The sequence below is a fragment of the Athene noctua genome, chromosome 14 (assembly GCF_965140245.1).
Source record: "Athene noctua chromosome 14, bAthNoc1.hap1.1, whole genome shotgun sequence".
Taxonomy (NCBI): Eukaryota; Metazoa; Chordata; class Aves; order Strigiformes; family Strigidae; genus Athene; species Athene noctua.
In genome coordinates this window covers 11,340,281-11,362,802 of record NC_134050.1, presented here as the reverse complement: position 1 = coordinate 11,362,802, position 22,522 = coordinate 11,340,281, and the positions used below count along the sequence as shown (strand labels likewise).

The 22,522-nt window shown below is 45.0% G+C and overlaps 2 protein-coding genes across 6 annotated transcripts in view; one reads left to right on the top strand and one right to left on the bottom strand.

The window, feature by feature from the left end:
• DEAF1 (DEAF1 transcription factor) overlaps positions 1-14,864 on the bottom strand; it is a 25,212-nt gene extending 10,348 nt beyond the window's left edge. For 3 of the 5 annotated variants that reach the window (XM_074917875.1, XM_074917874.1, XM_074917873.1), the window contains exons 1-10: positions 13,897-14,292; positions 12,883-12,980; positions 12,347-12,476; positions 11,357-11,503; positions 10,393-10,532; positions 9,595-9,660; positions 8,597-8,723; positions 6,662-6,790; positions 5,749-5,877; positions 86-336 (exon numbers count right to left, since the gene is read on the bottom strand). In XM_074917875.1, coding sequence (XP_074773976.1) covers positions 86-336; positions 5,749-5,877; positions 6,662-6,790; positions 8,597-8,723; positions 9,595-9,660; positions 10,393-10,532; positions 11,357-11,503; positions 12,347-12,476; positions 12,883-12,980; positions 13,897-14,179 — 1,500 coding nt within the window. In that variant the 5' untranslated portion in view covers positions 14,180-14,292. Of the gene's footprint in view, positions 1-85; positions 337-5,748; positions 5,878-6,661; positions 6,791-8,596; positions 8,724-9,594; positions 9,661-10,392; positions 10,533-11,356; positions 11,504-12,346; positions 12,477-12,882; positions 12,981-13,896 lie in introns of all 5 variants that reach the window. The other 2 variants (XM_074917872.1, XM_074917876.1) reach the window with 2 other exon arrangements.
• TMEM80 (transmembrane protein 80) lies at positions 14,864-22,522 on the top strand. The gene is made up of 5 exons (XM_074917877.1): positions 14,864-14,999; positions 17,743-17,759; positions 19,823-19,916; positions 20,026-20,118; positions 21,433-22,522. Exons 1-5 carry the CDS (start codon positions 14,981-14,983, stop codon positions 21,636-21,638), a joined length of 429 nt encoding a protein of 142 aa, XP_074773978.1. The 5' UTR covers positions 14,864-14,980; the 3' UTR covers positions 21,639-22,522.

The window sequence follows — 22,522 nt, the reverse complement described above, 5'->3', positions numbered from 1 at the left end:
ACACCCAGTGAGGTACTGCTCTGTTCATCACTCAGCCAAAAAGACACCCTCGGCTGCGTCTCCTCACCTCCTCTGGCATAATTACCTCTTTCCTCTCCACATCAGCTTGAATTTTTGCTTGTGTGACAGCAGCCTCACGGAAGGAGGAGCTGGCCTGTTTGGCCTGTTCAATGAGAGTCTTCAACTGCTGGGCGGTGTTGAGCAAGGAGTTGACCATCTCTTCCAAGTACAGCCAGCTCCGCTGCTCCGTCACCTCCAGCCCGTTCACCACCGATGGGGATATGGCTTTGGTGGGGGTCGTGGGGGGCACCGCCAGGGCAGGAAGTGAGGTTAACACTGAATATAAAGGAAGAAAAAGAAAATATATAGATAATTAGGACCTTTCATTTCCATAAAGTGGGGGTTTTTGTGGTTTTTTTCTGTTGTGTTGGTTGCTTGCTTTTTTAAAAAAAAATACAGCCTGCAAAAATTTCCAATCCAGGTAAGTTTCAGCTACACAGACCTACCTTCTGTGCCCCAAAGTGCACAGATGGGCCTGTGCAGAACAAGCCCTTGGGGCACCCTCAAACCCCTAGGATAGAAGAACATGTATGGTTTACCCTGGGAAGGAATTATTATAACACCTCTCGGAGGTGCACTACTGCAGAGAGGCACAAGGAAGCAGTGAAAGCAACATTCCCAGGGATTCCTCTGCCATTATCATCCCAATGTTCACTTAATGTTTCCCTTAACTACCCCTAAATAAGGTCATTCAGTGACCCATCACCTCTCTGAAATACCCTGACGTCACTACACAGATGTCACTTCTCAGGTTGCAAAACTACAAAAAACAGGCACCAATATACACACCACAGGCCCCTATACATCCTGAATTCTGACCTTAACCATAACCCTGGCCCAGGACTGGAATAAAACCAAGACAGTTACCATCACCTCAAAATCATATGTATTACAAACATGCACTTTCCAAAAACACCAGTTGGGAAGCCCTTAAAAAAAACCCCAAACAGTAATTGTAATTTCTTTGGACCCCTTCATCCTGGATCCCACCCGTAAAACAAACTATGGCCATAAGAACACACATACCACACTGAAACACCAACAATTTTAATAAAAGGTACTCACAGCTATAGGTATGTTTCACATATCCTAGGTATTCTGACCAGCAATTATCATTGCAGCTCTGAAACCTCTCCTTGCCTAATCCCAGAAGTAACAGTGAATGAATAAAAGTTCAGATCGAAGTTTTAGCTTCAGGCACTAAGATCTCCTGACATTTGCTTTACACTGACTACGCTGGGCAGTTTTCAAGAAAGACATTTTTTGTCTATGGCCCTTTCCTCTAGATTCCTAACTACAACTCTTCACTCCTGTATAAGCTAGAATGCAACGGTATGGAGCAAAATACAAAAGCACTGAAGCCCAGCAACACTTCTAAACATACTCCAAGGGGATTAAAAGAAAAACCCCACCAATTACTGAGGTGTCACAGCCTTTACTTTTTCAGACCCTAACCATAACCTTAGCAGTAGCTGCAGTTGGTAGGAAGCCACCAAAACGAAGCTCAATTCCTGTCCTGGTAACCCAATCACACTTCCCCTGAACTTACCTGCAACCCCCTCATTTATCTGGGCTCTGCAGTCCTCCCTTTCCCAAAGCCTGTGTTAGAAAATTAAAGTCCTAGAAAACAATGTCTGTCTCAGCCTCACCTTTGCAAATGTTTCAAAAAAACAGTTATTGTGTCACTGAGACATCTACTTTTCAGAACAGTAGGTTTGCATGGACACTGGGAGACCACAGTGTGAGGAAATTAAATCTAGATCCAGTAATACACAAAAATCTAGATCCAACAATAAATCTAGATCCAACAATACACAGTGTAAGCTCACCTTAGGCAACATTTCCGGGAATGTTACCTGGCTTTACAGGCCTTACTTTTCCAAAATTGCATGCTAACTCTAGAGATAAACGCTCACCACCTGCCATAAAATTAAGGCCAAGGCATTCACATCTACCAACAGCCAACCTCTAAACTCCTCACTAAATTGTTTCCTAGAAAAAAAGAGGGCACCACCAACTTCAGGGCTGTGCAGCCTTATTACCCCAAAATCTACTAACAGTCCCTTTCATGATTTTTCCTCACATCTTTAGGTAGGATTTTCAGAATGACGCAACACACAGAAAAACAGTAAGTACTGCAAGCTGAGAAACCACATTTCTTCCTGGTTCTGCACTATCAGGGGAAGAGCTGTCAGTATTCCAGACACCAAAAGCCAATTAGCAACCTTGATTTTTAAAGAGAGAGTGCCACATTCATATAATAAACGTGGGATCATTCCAACTGATGAATGCTATGGCCCTCAGAGAAATGTTCAACACAGTCGGGAAAATGCCATCATACCCTGCCTGTGCCTGCTCTCCTTTTAGAACCATTACTCTTAACACCTTGAGAGCCTCTGCCAGGCAGCTTGTCCCCCAGACCCCAAAGATAACACCCAGAGATAACTCACTAGCCTTGAGCATCTCCAGCCTTGCAGGGGGGTGCCCTGCAGAGAGGTGCCACTGCTGGGTACTGACCACTGGTTCCATTAAAACCCATTTTCATTACTAGAGCCAGATTCTTTTCCTTGAAACCAGAATTAAGAAATCTGGGGGAAGGGGGAAGTTCTTGACCAAAGCATAGAGGCTGAAGTGTCTAAAAAGTATTTTATTATCATTTACTTTATTATCAGTCTCCCATCACAATCTGTTTTGGATGTCATTACAGATACTGGCTTTCTAGTCACACTGGTCTGTCTAAAGTCATTCCAAAAAGAAAGGCAGAAACAAGCCCCAAACCTTTCTCACTGAAGGACAGGGATACAGAATAGCAAACTCCACAGCCCAGTTGAAAACACAGAACAGCAGAGCCCCCCCCATTCAGGAAAAAATCTTGACTACACTTCAGGTGGTACTTAAAACTTAACTGTAAATACTGTCCTGAAAAAATTCAACTGTAGATACTGTCGTGAACAGCAGCTGGCCCACACACCTGTATCAGGCTGCAGTTCCAGCAGTTCCGCCCACAGTGAACCTCTCCTTAGCAAAGTAATGGCAGAAAAAACAGACTCCTCACAGGGCTGCATTGAACACGGAGCCTCTTCCAAGATAGCAACTGATTTAAGTGTATTGACTCTTGAGTCCTTTTCATAGAATCACAGACTGGTTTGGGCTGGAAGGGACCTTAAAGCCCATCCAGTGCCACCCCCTGACAGGCACGGACACCTTTCACTAGGCCAAGTTGCCCAAAGCCCCGTCCAACCTGGCCTGGAACCCTTCCAGGGAGGGGGCAGCCACAGTTGCTCTGGGCAACCTGTGCCAGGGCCTCACCACCCTCACAGGGAAGAATTTCTTCCTTAGATCTCATCTAAATCTCCCCTCTTTCAGTTTAAACCCATTACCCCTCGTCCTATCCCTACACCCCTGATCAAGAGTCCCTCCCCCCTTTCCTGAGCCCCTTTCAGTCCTGGGAGGCCTCTCTAAGGTCTCCCCGGAGCCTTCTCTTCTCCAGCTGAACCCCCCCAACTCTCTCAGCCTGTCCTCACGGGGGAGGGGCTCCAGCCCCCCCCCCCCCCCCCCCCCCCCATCTCTGTCAGGATGCTGACACTCCTGAGCTCGGAGGAGGGGATTCTTGAATATTAACCAGCTCTCTTGGGTCCCTCTTCCCTCCAGGGCTTTATCCCACACTACTCTGCCAAGCAGATCCCTGAAGAGCCCAAAGTGCTCTCCTGAAGTTCAGGGTAGCAAGCTTGCTGCACACCCTCCTCCCTGCTCTAAGGACCTTGAACTCCACCATTTCATGGTCACTGCAGCCAAGGCTGCTCTTGAGCTTCACGCTCCCTACCAGCCAGTCCAGCACAGCATCTCTCCTCCTTGGCTCCTCCATCACTTGCAGAAGGAAGTTCTCATCAGCACATTCCAGGAACCTCCTGGATTGTTTGTGCCCTGCTGGGTTGTCCCTCCAACAGATATCAGGGGGGCTGATGTCCCCCAGGAGGGCCAGGTCTTGTAAACATGAGGCTGCTCCTGTCTGTCTACAGATGCGCTCATCCATCCACTCCTCCTGGTGGGGTGGCCTGGAGCAGACTCCCACATTATACCTGGTAGTTTTTTCATGTCATAATCCAGCAGAGATTTGGAAAGAAAGAATGAGTCTCAAAATTAGCAGTACTGCAGGTCACTGTGTGTTAGATGTGCGACCTTTTCTGACCCACAGCATTTCAAGTTCACCACACAGGTAAATGGTCATTTTACACTCAACAGCCCTTAATTAAAATAGTAATTTCAATCAATTTGTACATGACTGGCGTAGAACTATTTGCATTTAGATATGAATATGAGATAAAGCAGTCTTCTTATCAGTAGCTGTTTGCAGAAGAGCCTTTCCCACTGCTAAATTTCCAGCACAATATTTATCCCAGCATGGCATTTGATAACTTATCTAGCAGGAATTGTTTCCGATTCCTCATTTTGGCATAGGTATATCAGTCAAGAGAAAGTATTCGCCAGTGAAAAAAAAAAATCAATGTTTAATTAGTAACATCAAGGTCTGACTAAGACTTAAAATCAACAAAATTTCATTCTGGACAGAGCAGCAACGCACTATGCTGCTCCAAATAAGTAAATAAAAGGTCACACAGAGGGGAGAATGCAGGCTTTAAAGGAGAAAGACGTCAGACTGCACAAAGGAATACAACACGTTTACATGATCTTTTCCTGATGTCTGAGAAAACAGTAACAGGGATCAAAACCTGCCTGTCTTCCAGCTCTGCATCAGTGAGATCAGTATCAGAGTCACTTCACAGAATCATAGAAATTAGAGAAGTTAAAGGCCTGTAATCACCTAATCCATCAGCTGGCCAGCGGCAGACTGTTCCCTGCTTTATTTCTTGCCCAGGCTCAATAACACATAAAACAAGAACAACACTCCAAGTTTGCAATTCCAGTTTCTTCAACACTTCCAGTTCCTATCAGTGCTGGCAACACTCAAATAGCATCATATTCATTTAATTTATCAGTCAGAAAGGTGATCAACTTTACATAATATAATTACATTTAAAGAGCTATTTGATAATCAGTTTAACCCATCCTACCAAACACTAAAGGGCTGATTTGCATTTGTTGTTTTTCATACCACCTTTTCTGGTTTTACTCCAGAATCAGTTTGACCACAGCAGGGGTGGCTGCAGTTGTTAAGCAGCACCCATCATTCCAGCACAAACATCAGTGCTAAGGGATGGAAACTTGACAGTGGATGTGAGAGCAGCACAGCAAACCTGCCCCAAACTGCCTCCAGCACACGTCACTGGATTCAAAAAGAGATGTGGAAATTTTTAGAAAAGCTTCTGCGACGCAATTTTAAAGGAGACAGTCTCCCCAGACCAAACACTAAATAAATGTTTCACCACAATGCCCAAGTGGTGACACAGGCCTTGAAGCAAAAGCCTTAGGAAAGGCAGGCGACAGCAAGATGATTTAGGAAGCAGGATCACAACAGCCTCTGGTAGAAACCAATAAATCAAAGTTCTCAATAACAGAGTGAAAAACTTTCCAGGGAGTGAAAAATCTGCTTCTCCAAATCTTAATAACCACAAAACTCATAAGCAAAAGAGAGGAAAGTTAATTTTTCTGCCTCAATCTTTATGTTCACTGATTAGAGAGCAAATTCAAGCACTGCTAACTGCTGCATGTGACAGACATAATACGTACCGATTTTGGGATGAGATGTTGGCAGCGCAGCTTCAGGAAAAGGAGAAATCTGACAGTTGTCCTGGTAACTCGGATAGTGAGGTTCTGGGTGGTTGACCCGGCAGGGCTGCTGGACGTTGGTATCCTGAACTGCAGAGAACAATGGCATTACAAATCACCGCACAACACGGCTCCCAGGCACTTCTTATGCTTCTTTCACCCATATTTTTACATTTTAGACAAGTTCCTATACTCTATGATAACTCCAGGGGTTGCAAATGAGAAACAGGAGCATGATCTTACACACTTAGCAAGCAAAGCAACCTTAAGCAAAGCAACCTTGTACTGGTTTCATCTCTGCTTTCACTTTTAAAGGCAAAGGCCACTGCTGCCTTCCCTCCTGCACACCTCTGTATTTACAATAATCACAGGACTCTGAACTCTGGTTCTCCGTGCGGGACAGTTGCCTCAGCAGAGCTCACAATCCTATGTATCAATCAAACTGAGAGAACTAAAATATGTCATGCATTTATATTTTGTTTTATTTATTCTAGCATTTTTCAACATTTATCCAAGCATTTTTCACTTAGTTTCAACACTCGACTGGTTTTCTTTTTTTTTGGGTAGTATTTTAGGATGAAGGAGAAGTGAAAAAAATGACAGAGATGACCATAAAAAAATAATCAGCAGAAGTGTAAATTAGCAGCTGCAACATCTGGACAAAACTTCTAACTTCTTTTGCGCAAGTGGTAAGATTTCAAGCTGCTGAAATCATTTCAAAGGAAGGACAGCGTGTTAACACATAGTCTGTCTGTAAGCTCTTAAGAAATCTTTTGTGCAGCATTCAGAATGCTTCTTCCTATAGCAATGGGCAACCAAAACTTTTTTTTCTCCTTCTCAGAGATGTCTAGCAGACATACACCTGAACTCTTACCAGCGGCTCCAGTGAAAACATCACCCTGGGATGGGCTTTCCGAGATAATTGCTGTGGCTTCCACTGTCGATGCACGATCAAATGTCAGAGCACCAGAGGTAGTGATCTGTCCAGAAGGAGTCACGGTGACTGGAAATATTAGAAGTACTTTCATAATTAACACATTTCATAAGTGCGAGGCCTTGGTCGTTTAGCTGTTGATATCCCTGTTCTGAATCGTCAGCAAGCTGCCTGCCAACAACCCAAGTTTGGATCACACCTGTGACCAATACAGTTGGAAAGGGGAATAAAAGCCTCCTTTGGCTTCCAAAGGCACTGCTGGCTTCCTGCAGGACTCTGTTTATTCGCTGGGTGTACAGAGCCAGAATGTTCGCTTACAACATGCTGCCTCCCAAATCACCACCTCTTCAATTATTAGATGAGCAAAAACTTAACACTGACCATAATGGTTCAGTGGGGCCATAAAACCCATCAGTTTCTGGCTGACCCTAATTTATTCCAACCTTAGCAAGAGCGGTTCTTACTACTTAAATCAACATTAAAAAAAAAAGTGGATTACAACTAATTCTATAACAGTTTGGTTAGATGGACAATTTTAGCTGTCTCTCTACACAAAGTGATGTATTATGCTTGGCCAAAGCAAGGAACAAGTCACAAAATCCTTTTGGATGAATATTCCTGAGTGGCTCCAACATGTTTTAAACCCTTTTTAAACAGGATTAATTAATCTGGCACCACTCCTTGGTAATGGTCTGATTCTGCAGCACACTGCTCAGCCAGAAGGATCTTTTGGCAAACAATAATTCAATTTTTAGACAGATTCATGCCTGGTGAAATATGTGGCTACAACCAAAACAATCAGTCCTCCTCTCTCCCAGTGCCAGCATGAGCAAACCTGCAACCTCACAGCACCTCACATCAGTGAACCAACACAGACTAAACCCCTCCGGGGGATGAAAAAAACCAAACCAAACTTCTACAAAATCCTTGCATATTTCTCTTCCTGCTGCTGCTAGTAATCTAATCTCACTTTTGGCTGTTCTTTTTTGGATTTCTGTTGCTTCCATCTCAATTCACTTTGTAATGTTACCATCCAGATGATGCTAGTGTGATAAAAGCAGGAGGACACACGAATGTGACTGGGAACGTGTGAGCTGGATGAGCTTGCAAATTAATTTCTGCTCTCACACAGATGGTTTGACAATCAAAAACAGTAAGTAACAAAGCGTGTGCTGAATGTTAGAAAGGAACTTGCAGATGAAAGCATCACCTTCTGCCTCCTTCATTAACGACTTTCAGGCTGTGGATTTAATTCCAGGTACTTAGAACCTACTTTTCTATGTATTTCAAGAAATAGCATAAAACTCACTCCAAAGCGCCCACCAGCTTCTAAAGGGCAAAAACCAAGCTCCAGGGATGGGATGGGGATTTCTGGCAGAGCAGAAAAGGGCCAGCCTTCCCCTCAACCTAATTTCAACTGGAGGAAATTTCTCAATTGTTGTTTGTGAAAAACCTACAGGAAACCCACTACTGATCAAGGACAGGAGTTCACAACTCCCCCTGAATGGCCAGGCACATAGAGGGGGGAAATATAATCCAGAACTCTCTCAGAAGAAAATAAGAAACCTACTGCTCACTGCAAAAGGATGTCAAGATGCTTAAAACCGAGTCTCCTGGAGGTCTAGAGTTGTACTTTTTCCTACTCAACTTGCAGTCCCATTGTGGCAACACTGTTCTAGTTTCTACACAATAGGAAATTAAATTAGCTAAAGACACTGAGCCAACAAAACTATCCAATGAAAAGGAAGCGGCAAAAAATAAGACATTTTTCTCAGTTGGCTAGTTCCAAGGGGCCGCTGATAGACATATAATATCTGGTGCAGCAATTCTTCATCAAAAAAGGGAAGCAATTTTTACCAGGCGAAAAGAACCTACATGTAGTAGCAGCTGTGGCAGGAAGCAGAGTGATGTTTTTGGGGCAATCCTTCTTCACTGGAGTTGCAGGCATTTCATTTTCTTTTTTCCGCCTTTTATATGGTACGAAGAGTCGTACAGGGCCACTCTAGGCAAAAGAAAAAAAAAAAGAAATTACAAAGAAAAAGGTAAAAGGCGTTAGCTGAGGCACCTCTTTGGAGACTTTGGGTTCACTCTCATCTTTCCAGATGCAGCTAAGGCCAAGCAGCACATACCCCCATGGAAGACGTGTGGTTTGCAACAACGGACCAAAAAACTTATACTTCTCCAAACCAAAAGAACCAAAAGTGAAAAGAAAGTTACATTTAGTTGTCTCCATCTGAAGAGGCACAGATTCAGCCTCTTCCCACTATTATTTGAGGAGCAGAACTGGGCAAAGAATCGACTGCTGGACAAGGTGATGGAAGAAAAGAGAACAAGAGTGAGGGGGAAGACAGGAAGGGATTAGTTGCAGGTCTAAGAAACAAGCAAATCATCCAGTTCATAGCAGAAAAGAAATGCAAAACACTATTTCAAGGCAAGCTGAAGACTTCTGCTTTCAGGACTTTAACCTCATTTTTGAAACAAACAAACAAACAACCCAAGAAGTTTAATATGAAAATATAGATCCAACATAGAATATTACATTACTTGCTTACAAAAACATTTTTTCTAACTCAAAAAATTATGAAATTTGAATCAAAAATCAGTTTTGACATCCCCCAAAGGCATTCTATATAAGTATGTAGAAAAGAAAAATTAAAAGAAGAAGAAAGCAATAACTTTTATCCAGTTTTACTGAGGCTGCTACACAATAGTGCTAGCAGTTCCTTCTGTCTGTTCTCTGTGAAGCATGGACAAAGCACGCTGCAGCCACAGGACTCATGAACGTTTCTAGGATGCTCATGACCTGCTGGCAAAAGGCTGTGGCAGCTTGACTGATTGTTTTTAAACTAATGGATGTAAAATGTACAACTCACCAGAGTCATGTCATCGCAACAGGCAGCACAAGTACACGAGGCAGCGTGAGGATTTAAAATCCCATCCTGGAATTAGAAGATTTCTAGTTCAGCATTAGTCACCAAAACCACTGAGAGTATGGCTGTATTCTGCTAAAAGGTTTAGACAGCTCCCAGAGAGACAAACCCTCCTTGGGGCCCTCAGAAATGACAGAGGCCTACTCCCCTACATTTCAGTCATGGGGCGAGCAGATAAGGGGAAGAGTGAAGGAAGAACAAACAACTTTCAAATCAAAAGGCAAGGATATGTGAATTTGAGACTTTGTAAAGCTTCTGCCCAAGCAGAAATCAACTGTCAACCCAATGGCAACGCCAAATTCTCCACGAGACTCCTGGATGCTGCAGGAAATAAAGGACCCAAAGCAATACTCAATAAACGGTGAGAGTGAAGAATATGTTTGTCAGGCAAACAAAATTAAGCAGATCAGGTTATTGAATTACAGCACCATGGGTGAGAGCTTACTTCTCAATTTCTGCGACACAGCTCAAGGCTGGACTTCATCCTGCAGAAACTGCAACCTCTTTTCAAGTACAAGCAAGATTTGTATTGTGCTATTTGAAAACACACATTTTCAAAAATTCCCCTCACATCACCAGTTCTCAACCAAATCAAAATGCTGCTTTCAAGTTGCCCCCTGGCACCATCACACATAGGTCTGCAGAGGCAGCACACACAGCTTGGAGTCTGGGCAGAGCCTGCCCAGCACTGCAATCTACCTGCCCCTTCTGGCAGAAAGGAGGAAGCAAACTTAACCTTACGTGAATAAGGCACTGCAGTGGCCTCCCAGCATAGCGGATGCTCCTCTTCCAGTCTTTGCTGCTGGCTCGTCCTGCCATCGCTTCGAATTCAGTAGGGCTGTACCAGCTATCCCCGTGCTTAATGCACCTACCACGGCCTCCTGAAATAAAATGGATGAAAGAAATTGTTAGTAAAGGTTAAGAATCACTTTTCTGCTTTTCTAAAGAAGTAAATATGAAATTGCTGGACAAAATAGCAGATAATCTATGGCAATCACCAAATATGCCCATCTGCTACTTCTCATCACTCTGGGATAACCATGCCCATTTATTCTCCTGGCTGTGTCAATGACTGTGTGTGTTTAGAGAGCACCAACTCTGGGCCTCACCAATGCATCAAAAGTCTAGGAAAAATTACTCATTCAAAAGAGAATAAGTATTCCTCGGATAAACACCATAAATTTAAGCCCTTCCTTATTTGCACTCAGATTTCTAACCCCTCTGGTTGTGAAGAAAATTCTCTATCCACGAAGCAAGCGCTGTGCCATGCAGTCAGGCTTGCCGACAATTTCTACTGCTGCTTCAGCTTTCCCACAGAGAGAGGAGAGAAGAGGAGGGGCTAAGGCAGCTAAGGAGTTCCTTTAGGAGACAAACTCTCTATTTTCCGTTCCAGCAGGGATTCTGTGGAGCTTTGTAGAAACACAGGTCTACTTCTGAGACAAAGAAAACCTTAGAGGAGTTAACCTATCACCAGGGAAACACTCTGCACAGCAGCCTGTATCCTCACAGATTTCAGAAAAAAGTTTAAAAGACTCTGAAGAAAGAGCAAAACAGAAGAGAACAGTAATATCACAAGGGACTAGGCTGGCTAGGAAACTGTCTTTTTTTCCCCCCTCACAATCAGCCTTTAAAAGTAGCCTGATTAAAAGTGCACCAAGTGTAGAAGAAGCAGTCACACTTCCTCACCCAAGAAGGTCGTCATTACCTGAGCCGAGTCTGTTTTTATACAGAACACCACTGATATTCCGGCACCTCACCGGGAGCTCGTTCTCATACACTGATGGGTCCCAGTTATACTTGGTCCCAGTTTTTTCTTGGACAGATGTTAAAGGAGTAGGAGGAGACTGCGGTCCTTTGAAAAAAAGAAAAGAAAGGTGACAGCAATCAAAAAGCACACTGGCCATACCTTCACATGCTCAGCTCGGCTACAGCAAGTGTCAAGCGGTTAACTGAAGCAGCTGACACCTCTCCAGAGCAACGCCAGTCACATGGTGCACCACAAAAAATCCAGCTTGACCATTCTCAAAATGACTGAAAATAAAGAAAACTGCATCTTAGGAAACACACTCTAACAGTGCATTAAACGCTGGGGTTGTAACCTGCAGTGGTATAAGCAGCTGGCTGGATCTTCCTCTTCCCAGAGGCCGATCCTGTTTCAGACCGCTGAAGGTTTACCATGCCGTCTTGTGGGCAGACAGGAAACTGCCAGGCAGCTGTGAGCAAAACCTTAGCGATAAAGACATCATCTATTGTGACATTTTAATATCAGCAAGTGGACCGAATAGAGATAAAGCTCTATTCAAGGATCCTTTAAAAAGAACCCACATGCAGAGCTACGAGACCCATATTTTTGTTATCAATATTACGATGATCCATCTGCTTTTGGGGGTGGATGAGTGTAGAACAGCATGCAACAGCCCAGCAGCAGGGCAAGATTTTTCAAGAAGCTTATTTGCAAGGGTTAGGACAAAGAATAAGAAAATTAAATGCATTTCTGACAGGACAAAAATGAAAAAACTATGCTACTCTCCTTCCAAGAAATACAAGCAGCACCATGTGAACACAGGACAAACAATCTTTAGAAGGCAACTGCAAAATATTATGCACATGTTTTTTTAATTCTAACAACACAGTTAAATGGAGAAAAAGCGACCCCTCTGAGAGAACGACACTTCAAAAACAGATTGCCTTATACCTGGTGTGAGGGGTGCTGATGGCCCCTTCAACCCTGTGGTTTCCACAATGCTGCCATCTGTGTGAACCACTATGAGAGTGGCTTTTTCAGTATTCAAGCTGTCCCCAATTTGGAGGGCTGTTCTCCCAGACTACAGAAGAAATAAAGAGTTTAAATTGATAAGAATTAAAATATTAATGTGTTTTAGTGTTCCCCCAAATCTTTTCAAAAGGTATGCTGAAACACCAGTCAGTATGGCAGTTACTAGGTTAGTTTTTGGGGTTTCAGCCAACCACATTCAAAGGTCACATTTTCCAGGTCATCAGTTCCATTACAGAATATACATATGGGGCTGGAACAGTAAAAAAAACCTCTCCAAATGACAAATTAAAAACCGTTATGTCCCCAGCTAATGGTTTTGTGGCCTAAAGCCTGTACGCTGCAATGAAATCAAATCTTTGACTTTACTACAGCTTGAACGCAAACCAAGCTCTTTATTTACACAAAGAAAGTATATGGGACTTTGCTAAGGCCCTCAAATAAGAGGACAGACTTACCAGCACGTGTCCTGAAATTGAAGCTGCATTTGCCACAGATGTAGTGAAAACATTGTCCGCGGAGGCACCAACATTGGCTACTGTCACTGTGGTGACTTCTGAAATGTAAAACAGGCAAGAAGTTAATATTCTGCTGCATCCAGAGAGCCTGATAAACAGCTGAACATGAAAAAATGTAATTTTATTTCCTTCTTCCTATTCAAAATTTTGTCATGGTATCTTTTAGGTTGTTGTAAGCACAATAATTCTGATTTTTAGTAAGCTTTGGGTTGAACATACTTTAACCTCCCTGAGACCCTAACAGCATGTTATGAATGAAGGGGAAAATGAATATTGCATCTGTACTGAAAAAAAACAAACCGTGATGCTTTTTATTAAAAGAAGGGTGACTGGCAAACATTAAGATAACTGACTCCCCCTCTGCCATACATTAATTTCCAGGGTGCCACTACCTGTATGCTCGGTCCAGTTAAAAACTGCCCAAACATACAGCTAAATGTTTCTATGATGTGTATTTGACTGCCTAGCTAAAATCAGAGGGGTTTAAGGACCAGACGTGGGGTGAGAGTGAAAAAAACACCATCTAAGCTCCCACGGAGATACCAATCTAGGTATGAAGGGCTCTGAAACTTTCCACTCATCAGAGCTTGCTTTCACAATTCTGCGTGTTGCAGAGCACTTTGCTAATGGGACACGGGGTCAAAATAATTTCAGACGTGCCGAGGCAGCTCTTGCTCATTTGACTTCACGTTACGTAGCGTGCAAGTGAGGAGCGTGTAATTTTCGAAGAGTGCGGCGAGTGACTCAAGCCTCAGCTCGGACCTGCCCTTTGTTCCCTGCACCCCCTGAGGTAAACGCCGGCATCTGCAGGCCGGAGCGCGGCAGGGGCCGGGGCCGGGCCCGGCGGTGGCAGCGGGGGCCGGAGCCGTCCCCCCCGGGGCAGAGCGGCGGGACGGGCGGGCGCTGCTGCCGGCGCTGAGAGGAGCTGCGCATGCGCACTCCGCCCGCCCTGACCTGCGAAGGCGGCAGCGGCGGCCTCGTCCGCGCTCGGCAGGGGCTCGGCTCCCATCTCGATGTGCTCGGCATCAGCCGCCATCACCGTCACCGCCGTCACCTGCGCCGCCGCCGCCGCCTCCTCCTCCTCGGGCTCTGGCTCTGCCTCTGGCGTCGAGGCCGCCGCTTGAGGCGGCTGTTGCTGCTGCTGCTCGGGTCCTTCCGCGGCCGCCGCCACTGCGGCTGCCGCCGCCGCCGCCTCCGCTAAGCCCAGCTGCTTCGCCGCCGAGTCGGCGTCCTCCATCCGAGGCGGGCGGGGGGAGCCGAGCCCGCCCGAGCGGGCCCCGGCGCCCGCCGCTCCCCCCCCCCTCCCCCCCCAAACGCCGCTGGGGAGAGACCCGCGGGGGGGGAGGAGGGGGCCGCGGGGCGGGGGGGGCCCGGTCCTCCGAGCTCACTCGAGCGTTTTTCGGCGGGCCGGCGAGCGGGGCCGAGCTCGCCCGAGCGGTTCCGAACGTCTTCCCCGGGCGGAATCGAGCGTTTCCGAACCGCTGCCGATGGCGCCCGAAGTGTCCCGAGTCTTCCCAGGCCGCGTCCGAAGGCGCTCGGCGGTTCCCGAGGAGCGGGGCCCGCGTTTCCTGCCGGCTGGCCAATCCCGAGGCGGGACGCAGCCGAGCCCGGCCGAGTCCGTAGAAGCGCGGCCCGAAGCGATACCTGACAGCTGGGGTGGGGAACCCGAGCCCGCCCGAACAGCGCCGAGTCCCCGAGCGGTCCGGCCCAGAGAGGGTCGAAGAATCCCGAGCTCGCTCGAGTCTCTTCCGATCCTTTCCGAAGGCGGGGGTGAGGCAGGCGCGAGGAAAGCCGAGCTGTGCCGAGTCCTTTCCGATCGCGCCCGAATTCCCTTTCGCCGGCCCGAACGGAGACGCCCGAACGGGCAGTGCCCGAATCCGCCCGAAAGCGACCGAACCGGGCCGAGCGCTCCGATCGCAGCCGAAGGCAGAGGGGGCGGGGAGAGGGCAGCCGGCTCCGCCCAGGCGCGCGCGGACGAACGGTCGCTGCGCACAGCCTGCCGGGACGCTGGAGGACTCGGCGGGGGCGGGCCGCCAAGATGGCGGGTATGAGGCGAGGTGAGCGGCGCGTTGCCATCCGTTACCAACAGTTCTGACCACACCACCACCACCACCTCGCGTCTCGGCGCGGCGGAGAGTGACCGGGGAGGAGGGGGGGGGACACTGTTTCTCACCTCGCCGCCCCCCGGCGGGGAGGACACGACGAGAGCGAGGTGGGGGCCGAGCTCGAGCTAGGCCCAGCCCTATAGCCATATCGTGACAGCCCCGACACGCTGAGGTACATCCCGGCAGCTGCGGGCCCTGTGTCAGCGTCAGCAGGGGCTCGGCGCTTGTGCGGGGCTCGGAGCACCTTTATAGGCAAATCGTTTTCCTCAGGCCGAGTGACATCCCTTGAAAATCAGGTCTTTGCTTTAAATTACGAACCAGTGGGATTCAGAGAGAAAAAATAAGTTCTTCATTAGTGTGGTCGGAATTATTAATTTCCACGTATTTCAAAGAGGTCAAAGGTCTTCTCCCAAAAATGTAAATTTCAGCCCTAGGTGGACAAAGTTGGTTTTGACAACTTTGGTTTGAACAACTAGCCTTTGCCAAAGTCCTAAAAACAAGTGCAATGAGGTGCATTGGGTAATGTTAACTATAGCTGTCGCATGCTTTTAATATAGCTTTGGCGTTAAACCCGTTTTTTTTTTTTAGAAAATGGGCTGTGTTCTACCTCAAGTAAGCGTGTACTGCGTCACTCCCAATCACGATAACGAATTCATACAGCTGGGATCAAGTGTTACACTCTCTTTTTGTCTGGACTGTACAAGCCTTACAACAGGCAGAAATGGGTTGCTGACCTGCACGCCCTGGAAACTCACTACGCCACGTCTCACTAATGCAAATGCCTCCCTTAGCAGAGCACTGTTCTTGCTGCTGCAAGTCTGTGTGCTTCATATAAATGCTTTAAAATTGTTAATGTGCCTTCCAATTTAAAAAGCCCCCAGCAGCAATGCAGACTTCATTAATCCTACCAGTGAGTCGATCTCAGGGTGCTGGGATTAGCAGCCTGCTGTTACACCTGAAATTATGTATTCATCTAGCATAATAATTACTATTTAACTGCAGTATCATTTTCACAGGTGTGTTGTGGGGTTTAAATGTTTAAGCCGTGTGAAATGTCCCCTGTTGCTCAGGGGGAGGCAGCATGTTCCAAGTAATGGTGGCTGTCAAACCCCTCCTTGGAACAGATGCAGGAATGTGGTCAGTGCCCTCTTGTGGAAAATGATTTAAAAAAACAAAAACCCACAGTTTAAAAATAAAGTCGGGGAACTACCATTAGGGAATTCATTAGGGATTGCCTGTACGGTAAAATTATCCTACTCTAATTATACCACTGGCATCATGACAGTGTAGGTGCCCAGCATGGATGAGGCTACACCGGTATAGCTTGGTGTTTGGTTATACAGAAAAAGTTCCTTGTCTGGACACTGGAATAATAACATGCCTGCACATGCAGTTGTGGTATTTCAAATTAACATCCTACTTCACAGTCTAAAATAACTTCAAAATGGAGACATCTTATTGCTGTGGAAGAAAAGAAGCACAGCATCTTGACACAAGGTATTACTTTCACATGAAGGTTTATACCAGGGTACAAATACAAATGCATCTTTCAAAGATGTACAAATACAAACACAAAACCATCAGTCACTGCAGAACAGGATGTGTAATGAAACCTTTAACTCCCATTCTGCAAAATGAAAGAAAGCGTTCATCAAAACGCATTTTGTGTAAGTGAAGGGATGAGTCTGTTAGGAGCCTAAAGTCCCTTTACTGGGACTTAAGATGAAGCACGTCCAGGAGGCACTTCAGATCACAGACAGTATGAATCACCTTCTAAAATTGCTTGCCTATTTCCACTGCGTTCCCAAATTGGATACCTCAATTAGGTGCCTAAAGTTAGTGGGGATTAATTTGGGCCCAACTGCATAAAACTATTAGGTGATGAGGACATTAACCTCAAGAAGCCCAGGGATGAAGATAGTGACGTATGTCTCACTGATTTGATGATAATGAGATGTCTCTGAGAAGATGAATGAGACCCTTCACAGACAGTTTTGCTCTCTCTGAAACAGAGATTGTAACTTTTCAATTGCTCATGTGTCTGAAAGAGGCTAAGAATGTTAATGAGTTACTTAAGAGGTACTCCAGTAGGTCAGTGCCATCATGTTGCAAGGGAATTTTATTTGTATTTAAAAAAAAATAAAATACCAGTTAGCTTATAGAAAATATTTGGTACGATTTTTATGGGTGATCAGAACATATCATGGTTTTACATAGAATGACTTTGCTTTTGAAGGGAACTGGTTTGGAAGGACATTATTTAGAGGAACCAGGGAGCCCTGTGTTCTACATGAATGCTTTCTCACGATATAAAACCAAATGGAACATTCAGGTTCCCTCCTTCCTGCATAGTTAGAGGGGATGAGGCGTCATCTGCTGTGAAAGGACAGGATAAACGAGTTCTAGGTAATGCCTGCTTACCCGGTGTTTTGAAAGAGATGGGTTCCTCTGTGAAAGTGACTTCACAACAGGGATTTCCCCCAAATTACTTTAGAATTCATGTATTTGAAAAAGTTATTTTTGGAACCTGAGCTGCATGATCTGAGCAAATAGTAAGTCTTTCAATGAACTGAGGAAAACTTTTCTCCAAGCATTCTTGACCTCTCTAGTAACATCACTTGTTTGAATGTTTCTACAGCACTTTCAGTAAATAGACTGATTTTCTTCTCTTTATTTTTTCCTTCTCAACGGAAAGGAAGAACTTCATCAGTTGTATCCTTTTTGTACCTTTATCCCTCACATGCGGGAATCGTCAGGAAGACTGGCTGAAAAGCATTCATACCTTCTTAAATCTGCACAATGCTATTTTTGTGTTATTCTTCGAGTTTTCCATCATCAGCACCAACTATAGGAAGAAAAACTGGGAAAACATTTCTTCCAAGGGAAGATGGTTTTTGCAGCATTAGCTGGGGTTTAGCTGAGGCTTTGCCCTGCTCGGCTCCCACTCCTGCAGAAACCCCTTTAACCCACCCTGCGGTCTGGACAGAGGGCAGGCACTCACCATTTAGGATCACGTAACTCTCCTTTCCTTAGGAAGCAAAGCTGAAAATTTGATTTGTGGACTGATGGCCATGAACCCCATGCAACACACTTCGCAGATAGCTGACAGCCAATAAGAGGTAGTAAAAAGCAGCTTTCAGTCGTACTTCCTCTTCCCTGATGTTAATTCACTCTACATTTACTCCTGCCAAGATCTAAGTAACCTCCTCAGAGGAGACACCCTTGGCTTTAGAGATTTCCATGCCTAGAACCTATCTAGTAATTTTTTGCTCCACCTTCCTTCAACTGGAAAAACACAAAAACCTGGTTCTGTTTTAATAAAATGAGCTTCTCTGGGAACGAGAATACATTCATTGTGTGGGTGGGTGCTCCGTTCAGAAACTGGCTGGGCAGTTCCTGTAAAAGGCACCCGGGCTGAGGTCCCTGCTTGGAGAGATCCAGAGGATTTGAGAAGGGCTGGGGGAGAGAGGGGAGGATAAAGAATATTTTAAGTATAGAAAGACAGATGTGGAAATAATGAATCTGCACTGATAACTTCCTCATATAAATTACACTGTATTATGTAATGCTAAGAAAGGCATTTAGTATCATTTGGTTATCAAAAATACATATGAGTGATCAAACTTTCTGGATTCTTGGAGCCATATTGCAACTTTTCCATGTGGTGGTGAGTCCCAGGATGTCCTATGCATGTCTCCCTTATTGCATTAGTAACATGCTGCTGCATCTGAAGAGAAAATTATTCTTTCAGTATGCATGTACCTACTATATAAGAACTCTGCCTATGCGGGGGAAAAGGGGGGCTCTTGAAGACATTTAACTGTGAGGTACCCCCTGTAAACGAGGCATTTCAACTCCTGTGCAATCAGAGAGGGAGCTGGCACAGTTTAACACCAGCCAGTCGTTCATCGCACGCTGCTCAGGAGCTGCTTTGCTAGGGACATGCTCATCTCCGCCAACTCCAGAGGGAGCCCAGGCGGCTAATTCAGACTCTAATTTTAGGATGGCTCTCATCTTGGCATGGCTACAGGTGAGAAGAATCTGTCCTGAGCCTGCAAGTAATTTCTCCCTATTTGTACGACAGCGTGTGCCATATTCCCTGCCCTTCAGGGGCATTTTGAGGATGCATTAAGGATTGTGGAGCTCTCAAATACCTTGGCAGTGGATCCACATAGACAGACAAATAACTAAAGCTAAATACTATCTCACAGTATATAGCAGTTAGTTTTGTGAGCAGGGAATTAAAGAAGTCTGTTTCTTAAAAATTTACATCTCAAAGTTGAGCTTGTGGCCTTTCTCAGGCATGTAACAAAGAGCAGAGCTTTCAGACTCTCCATCATGTAGGCAGTAAAAGGGCCTGTCTGCTTCACAGAGCCACCTATTTTCAAGAACATACAGGAATTTGATGTATTGGAGCCTGCCAACCCTCTGTCAACTTGCCTAAGGCTGACTAACAGGTACAGAAGTTGTCTGGGGAAATGTACATATACACCCCCCCCCCCCCATTTCCTTAGGCTAACAAATACCCTACTACATACCAAATAAAATTTTTTTAAAAAGGAACTAAAGCCAAACCTGAAACAGCAAGCTTTTATCCTAACTCCCGGTGTTTGCAATCTCAAGTTACTTTCTGAACCCTACCAATAGGCCAGTCATAGCTGAACCATTTAGTATAAAAAGGCACAGCACTGTATTTTGAGGTTTCTGGGAAATTATGATTTTATGAAATGGATCCCACCACATTGCTATGAGAAATCCTTAACAACAGTTATCAGCTGTCATCTGTTCCTTTACAGTTACTATTTTATGTAAATGGGATTTATTACATCTTTTACTTCGTGGCAGCTCTTGCAATGATTATTTATAAAAGTAAGTTGCACGTATTCTAACACAGAAGTAGGCTGTGTGCTTATGAGATAGTTGTGGTTTGTCAGCCTACTGTGTTTTCCTGACTTATTTACTCTGTGTTATTCTACAGGTCAAGTTTTCAGTTATCCAGATGATTTTTTGGCTCCAGATCTTGCATTGCTTTTCATTATGGCCATTCTTGAAGTGCTCCGATTATACTTGGGTATGTCATGTTATCACCGTGCCTTTTCCGTGGAATATAATCTTTAAACATTAATCATTCTGAAATTGAGTGTGTGTCAAAACATGCTACTTTAGCAGACTAGCAGATATTTGCAGACTGTTCATTTATGTCATTAAACTTTATCTGACTGATCAATAGATTTGGCCAGAGGCTCAAATAGAATCTGCTCTCGTATGAAATATAATCTATAACACCATTAAGAGAACAGCTAGGTTGTCAGAAAGCAATAGAACTGGGACAGCTGGAGTGCTGTTTGCAAGTGAGCATGCTTTGTGAGAATGAACGTGCTGAACCTCAGAGAGTTCCACTCACTGAGGTGACAGAGCTCCCTTCAGCTGCCCCAGCAGCCTGCACAGGTAACCAAATGGCGGGAGCCCCGTGGAGCCCGGGATGGTAAGGACGTCCCCGAGCAACGTACGGCTGCTGCCATGCCTGTACCTTTTCCTTTCACTCCTTCTGAAGACATATGCCAGTCCTAACACCTTCATTTCACTCAGAACAGCGTAAAGTGCCCCCTGACCCCTGTCCATAGCTTACTAAAACATCATAAAGTCCTTTTTTAAAAAAGTCAAGTTATTAAAATTCATGCTCAATATTGCTGACATTTATGCAAGATGGGTCTCTGTTGAATTCAGCCGACTTGCTGTAGGGGTGAATTTCGCCAGTGCCTTAAAGCACTCTGCACATGCTTGCTTGGAGCCTGGTGGATGAATAAAGAAGTGAGTTTCAGTCTAATGTAGTTAAACAGCAAAATCTACTGAGACTAGCTTGCAAAGAAGATGCAAGGAAGAGAGAAGTGCAGCTTCACCACAGTGAGAGAGCGATTTGAAATAGGAAGAGATTAGCCAGGAATATTGAAGATTCTACATTGCGTAAGATTTTAAAATGAGGATTGAATGCTCTTAGATGTGCAATGCAGTCACCAAGTTGTCACGCTAAGCACAGGGCCGGGGGGGACTGGAGCAAGGTTTGATGGTTGACTAAGAAGCTGAGTGATCAGAATGGTTGAAGCTTCAGAACGGATTATCTGTGTTAAGAAAAGTTAGGCAGCCTGACTTTATCAACCAATTGCTCTTTATTTAGATTAACTTTGGTGAGCAAGAGATGGACTGTCCGCTGGTGTTTGGGTTTATCCGTACATTTACTGACAGAGCCTTGATTCAGACCAGTATTTCAGTGTACTCTGAGTTGGAAGGACTAGAGTCTTTTTTGAACAGGAATACTCTCGACTTGTGACTTGTGATATTGTCAGAAGAAATCAGAGACTCATATCAGCTTTTTGTTTCCTTCAAGGTTCAATGGGTAACCTGACAGAAGAAGAGGCTCCATTAGGGCTCAGTCTTGTGATCACGGTCGGAAGTGTGATTCTGTCTGTGTATTTCCTGGTGTGGCAAACCTACGTGCTGAAAGCAGACGTCATTATAAACGCTGTTCTCCTCTTTACATATGGGCTTGAGTCAGTACTAAAGGTCATAGCCATTGCTGCCTTTGTCAGCTAAACCCTAGCAGTTTTTCAGCATGTTTTCAACACATTTCTTCTACAAGAGTGGTTTTATATTTCAAATATTTAATTCTTATGCATATAAAAATCCCCTAAAACTTTCCTGTGTTTAAAGAACAAATTTCTGAGGGGCAGAGATCTCCCTGAACGGTGGGTAGACCATCCTGTCTAGCAGCTGTGCTGCACTATCTCATGAGTTCACTTACTTATGGGCAAATGCAAGAGGTGGTTCAGCAAAAAACCCCACAGAGACTGATACTAAATATTCATTCCCAATGCAAAATAGTAGCCAGTGCATCACCTACCTACCTGCTGTTGAGCTGATACAAGTTTTTATTGTACAGCAGCAACACACGACCAAAGTGACACAGAAATTAATCAGGCCAATAGAGTCTGGACTCATTTCTGCCTTGCTACATACACGCTCCTGTTTGAGGGCACAATTTTTCTGCTGCTCTCATTTGTGTTTTCAGACCCCAGTGGTAATTTCCCTGACTTTAGTAGGGCAGTATCTGACTTAGCCCAGTGGGAGAGAGTTGAGTTGAGTTTTACGCATACCTGGAGAGCTGAGCTACAGGGTTTGGGCAGCTGGTTCTTACTGACGCAGAGCCCTGTAGTGCGAGGGTATGTTTGATTAAATAGGATGGCCTTAAGATAAATATTCACCACTCATTCACCCTTCTGTCCTATTTTGTTAGGTGCATTTCTGTTTGGTGTTACATGTGTTGGTTTCCATGATTCTGCAAAAGTTACTACATGCAAGCCTTGTCTTTTAAATGAAGAACTGTGTGCAATTTCAGATTTTTTTACTGTATCAAAAATATATATGTATTAATGTAAAGCTTGGGGAGTTTGTGGGGGTTTTGTACAAGCAGGTTTTAT

Coding starts and splice junctions, on each gene's coding strand:
- TMEM80 (XM_074917877.1), top strand. Junction 19,917..20,025: donor TGCAATGATTATTTATAAAA/GTAAGTTGCACG, acceptor GTTATTCTACAG/GTCAAGTTTTCAGTTATCCA. Junction 20,119..21,432: donor AGTGCTCCGATTATACTTGG/GTATGTCATGTT, acceptor GTTTCCTTCAAG/GTTCAATGGGTAACCTGACA.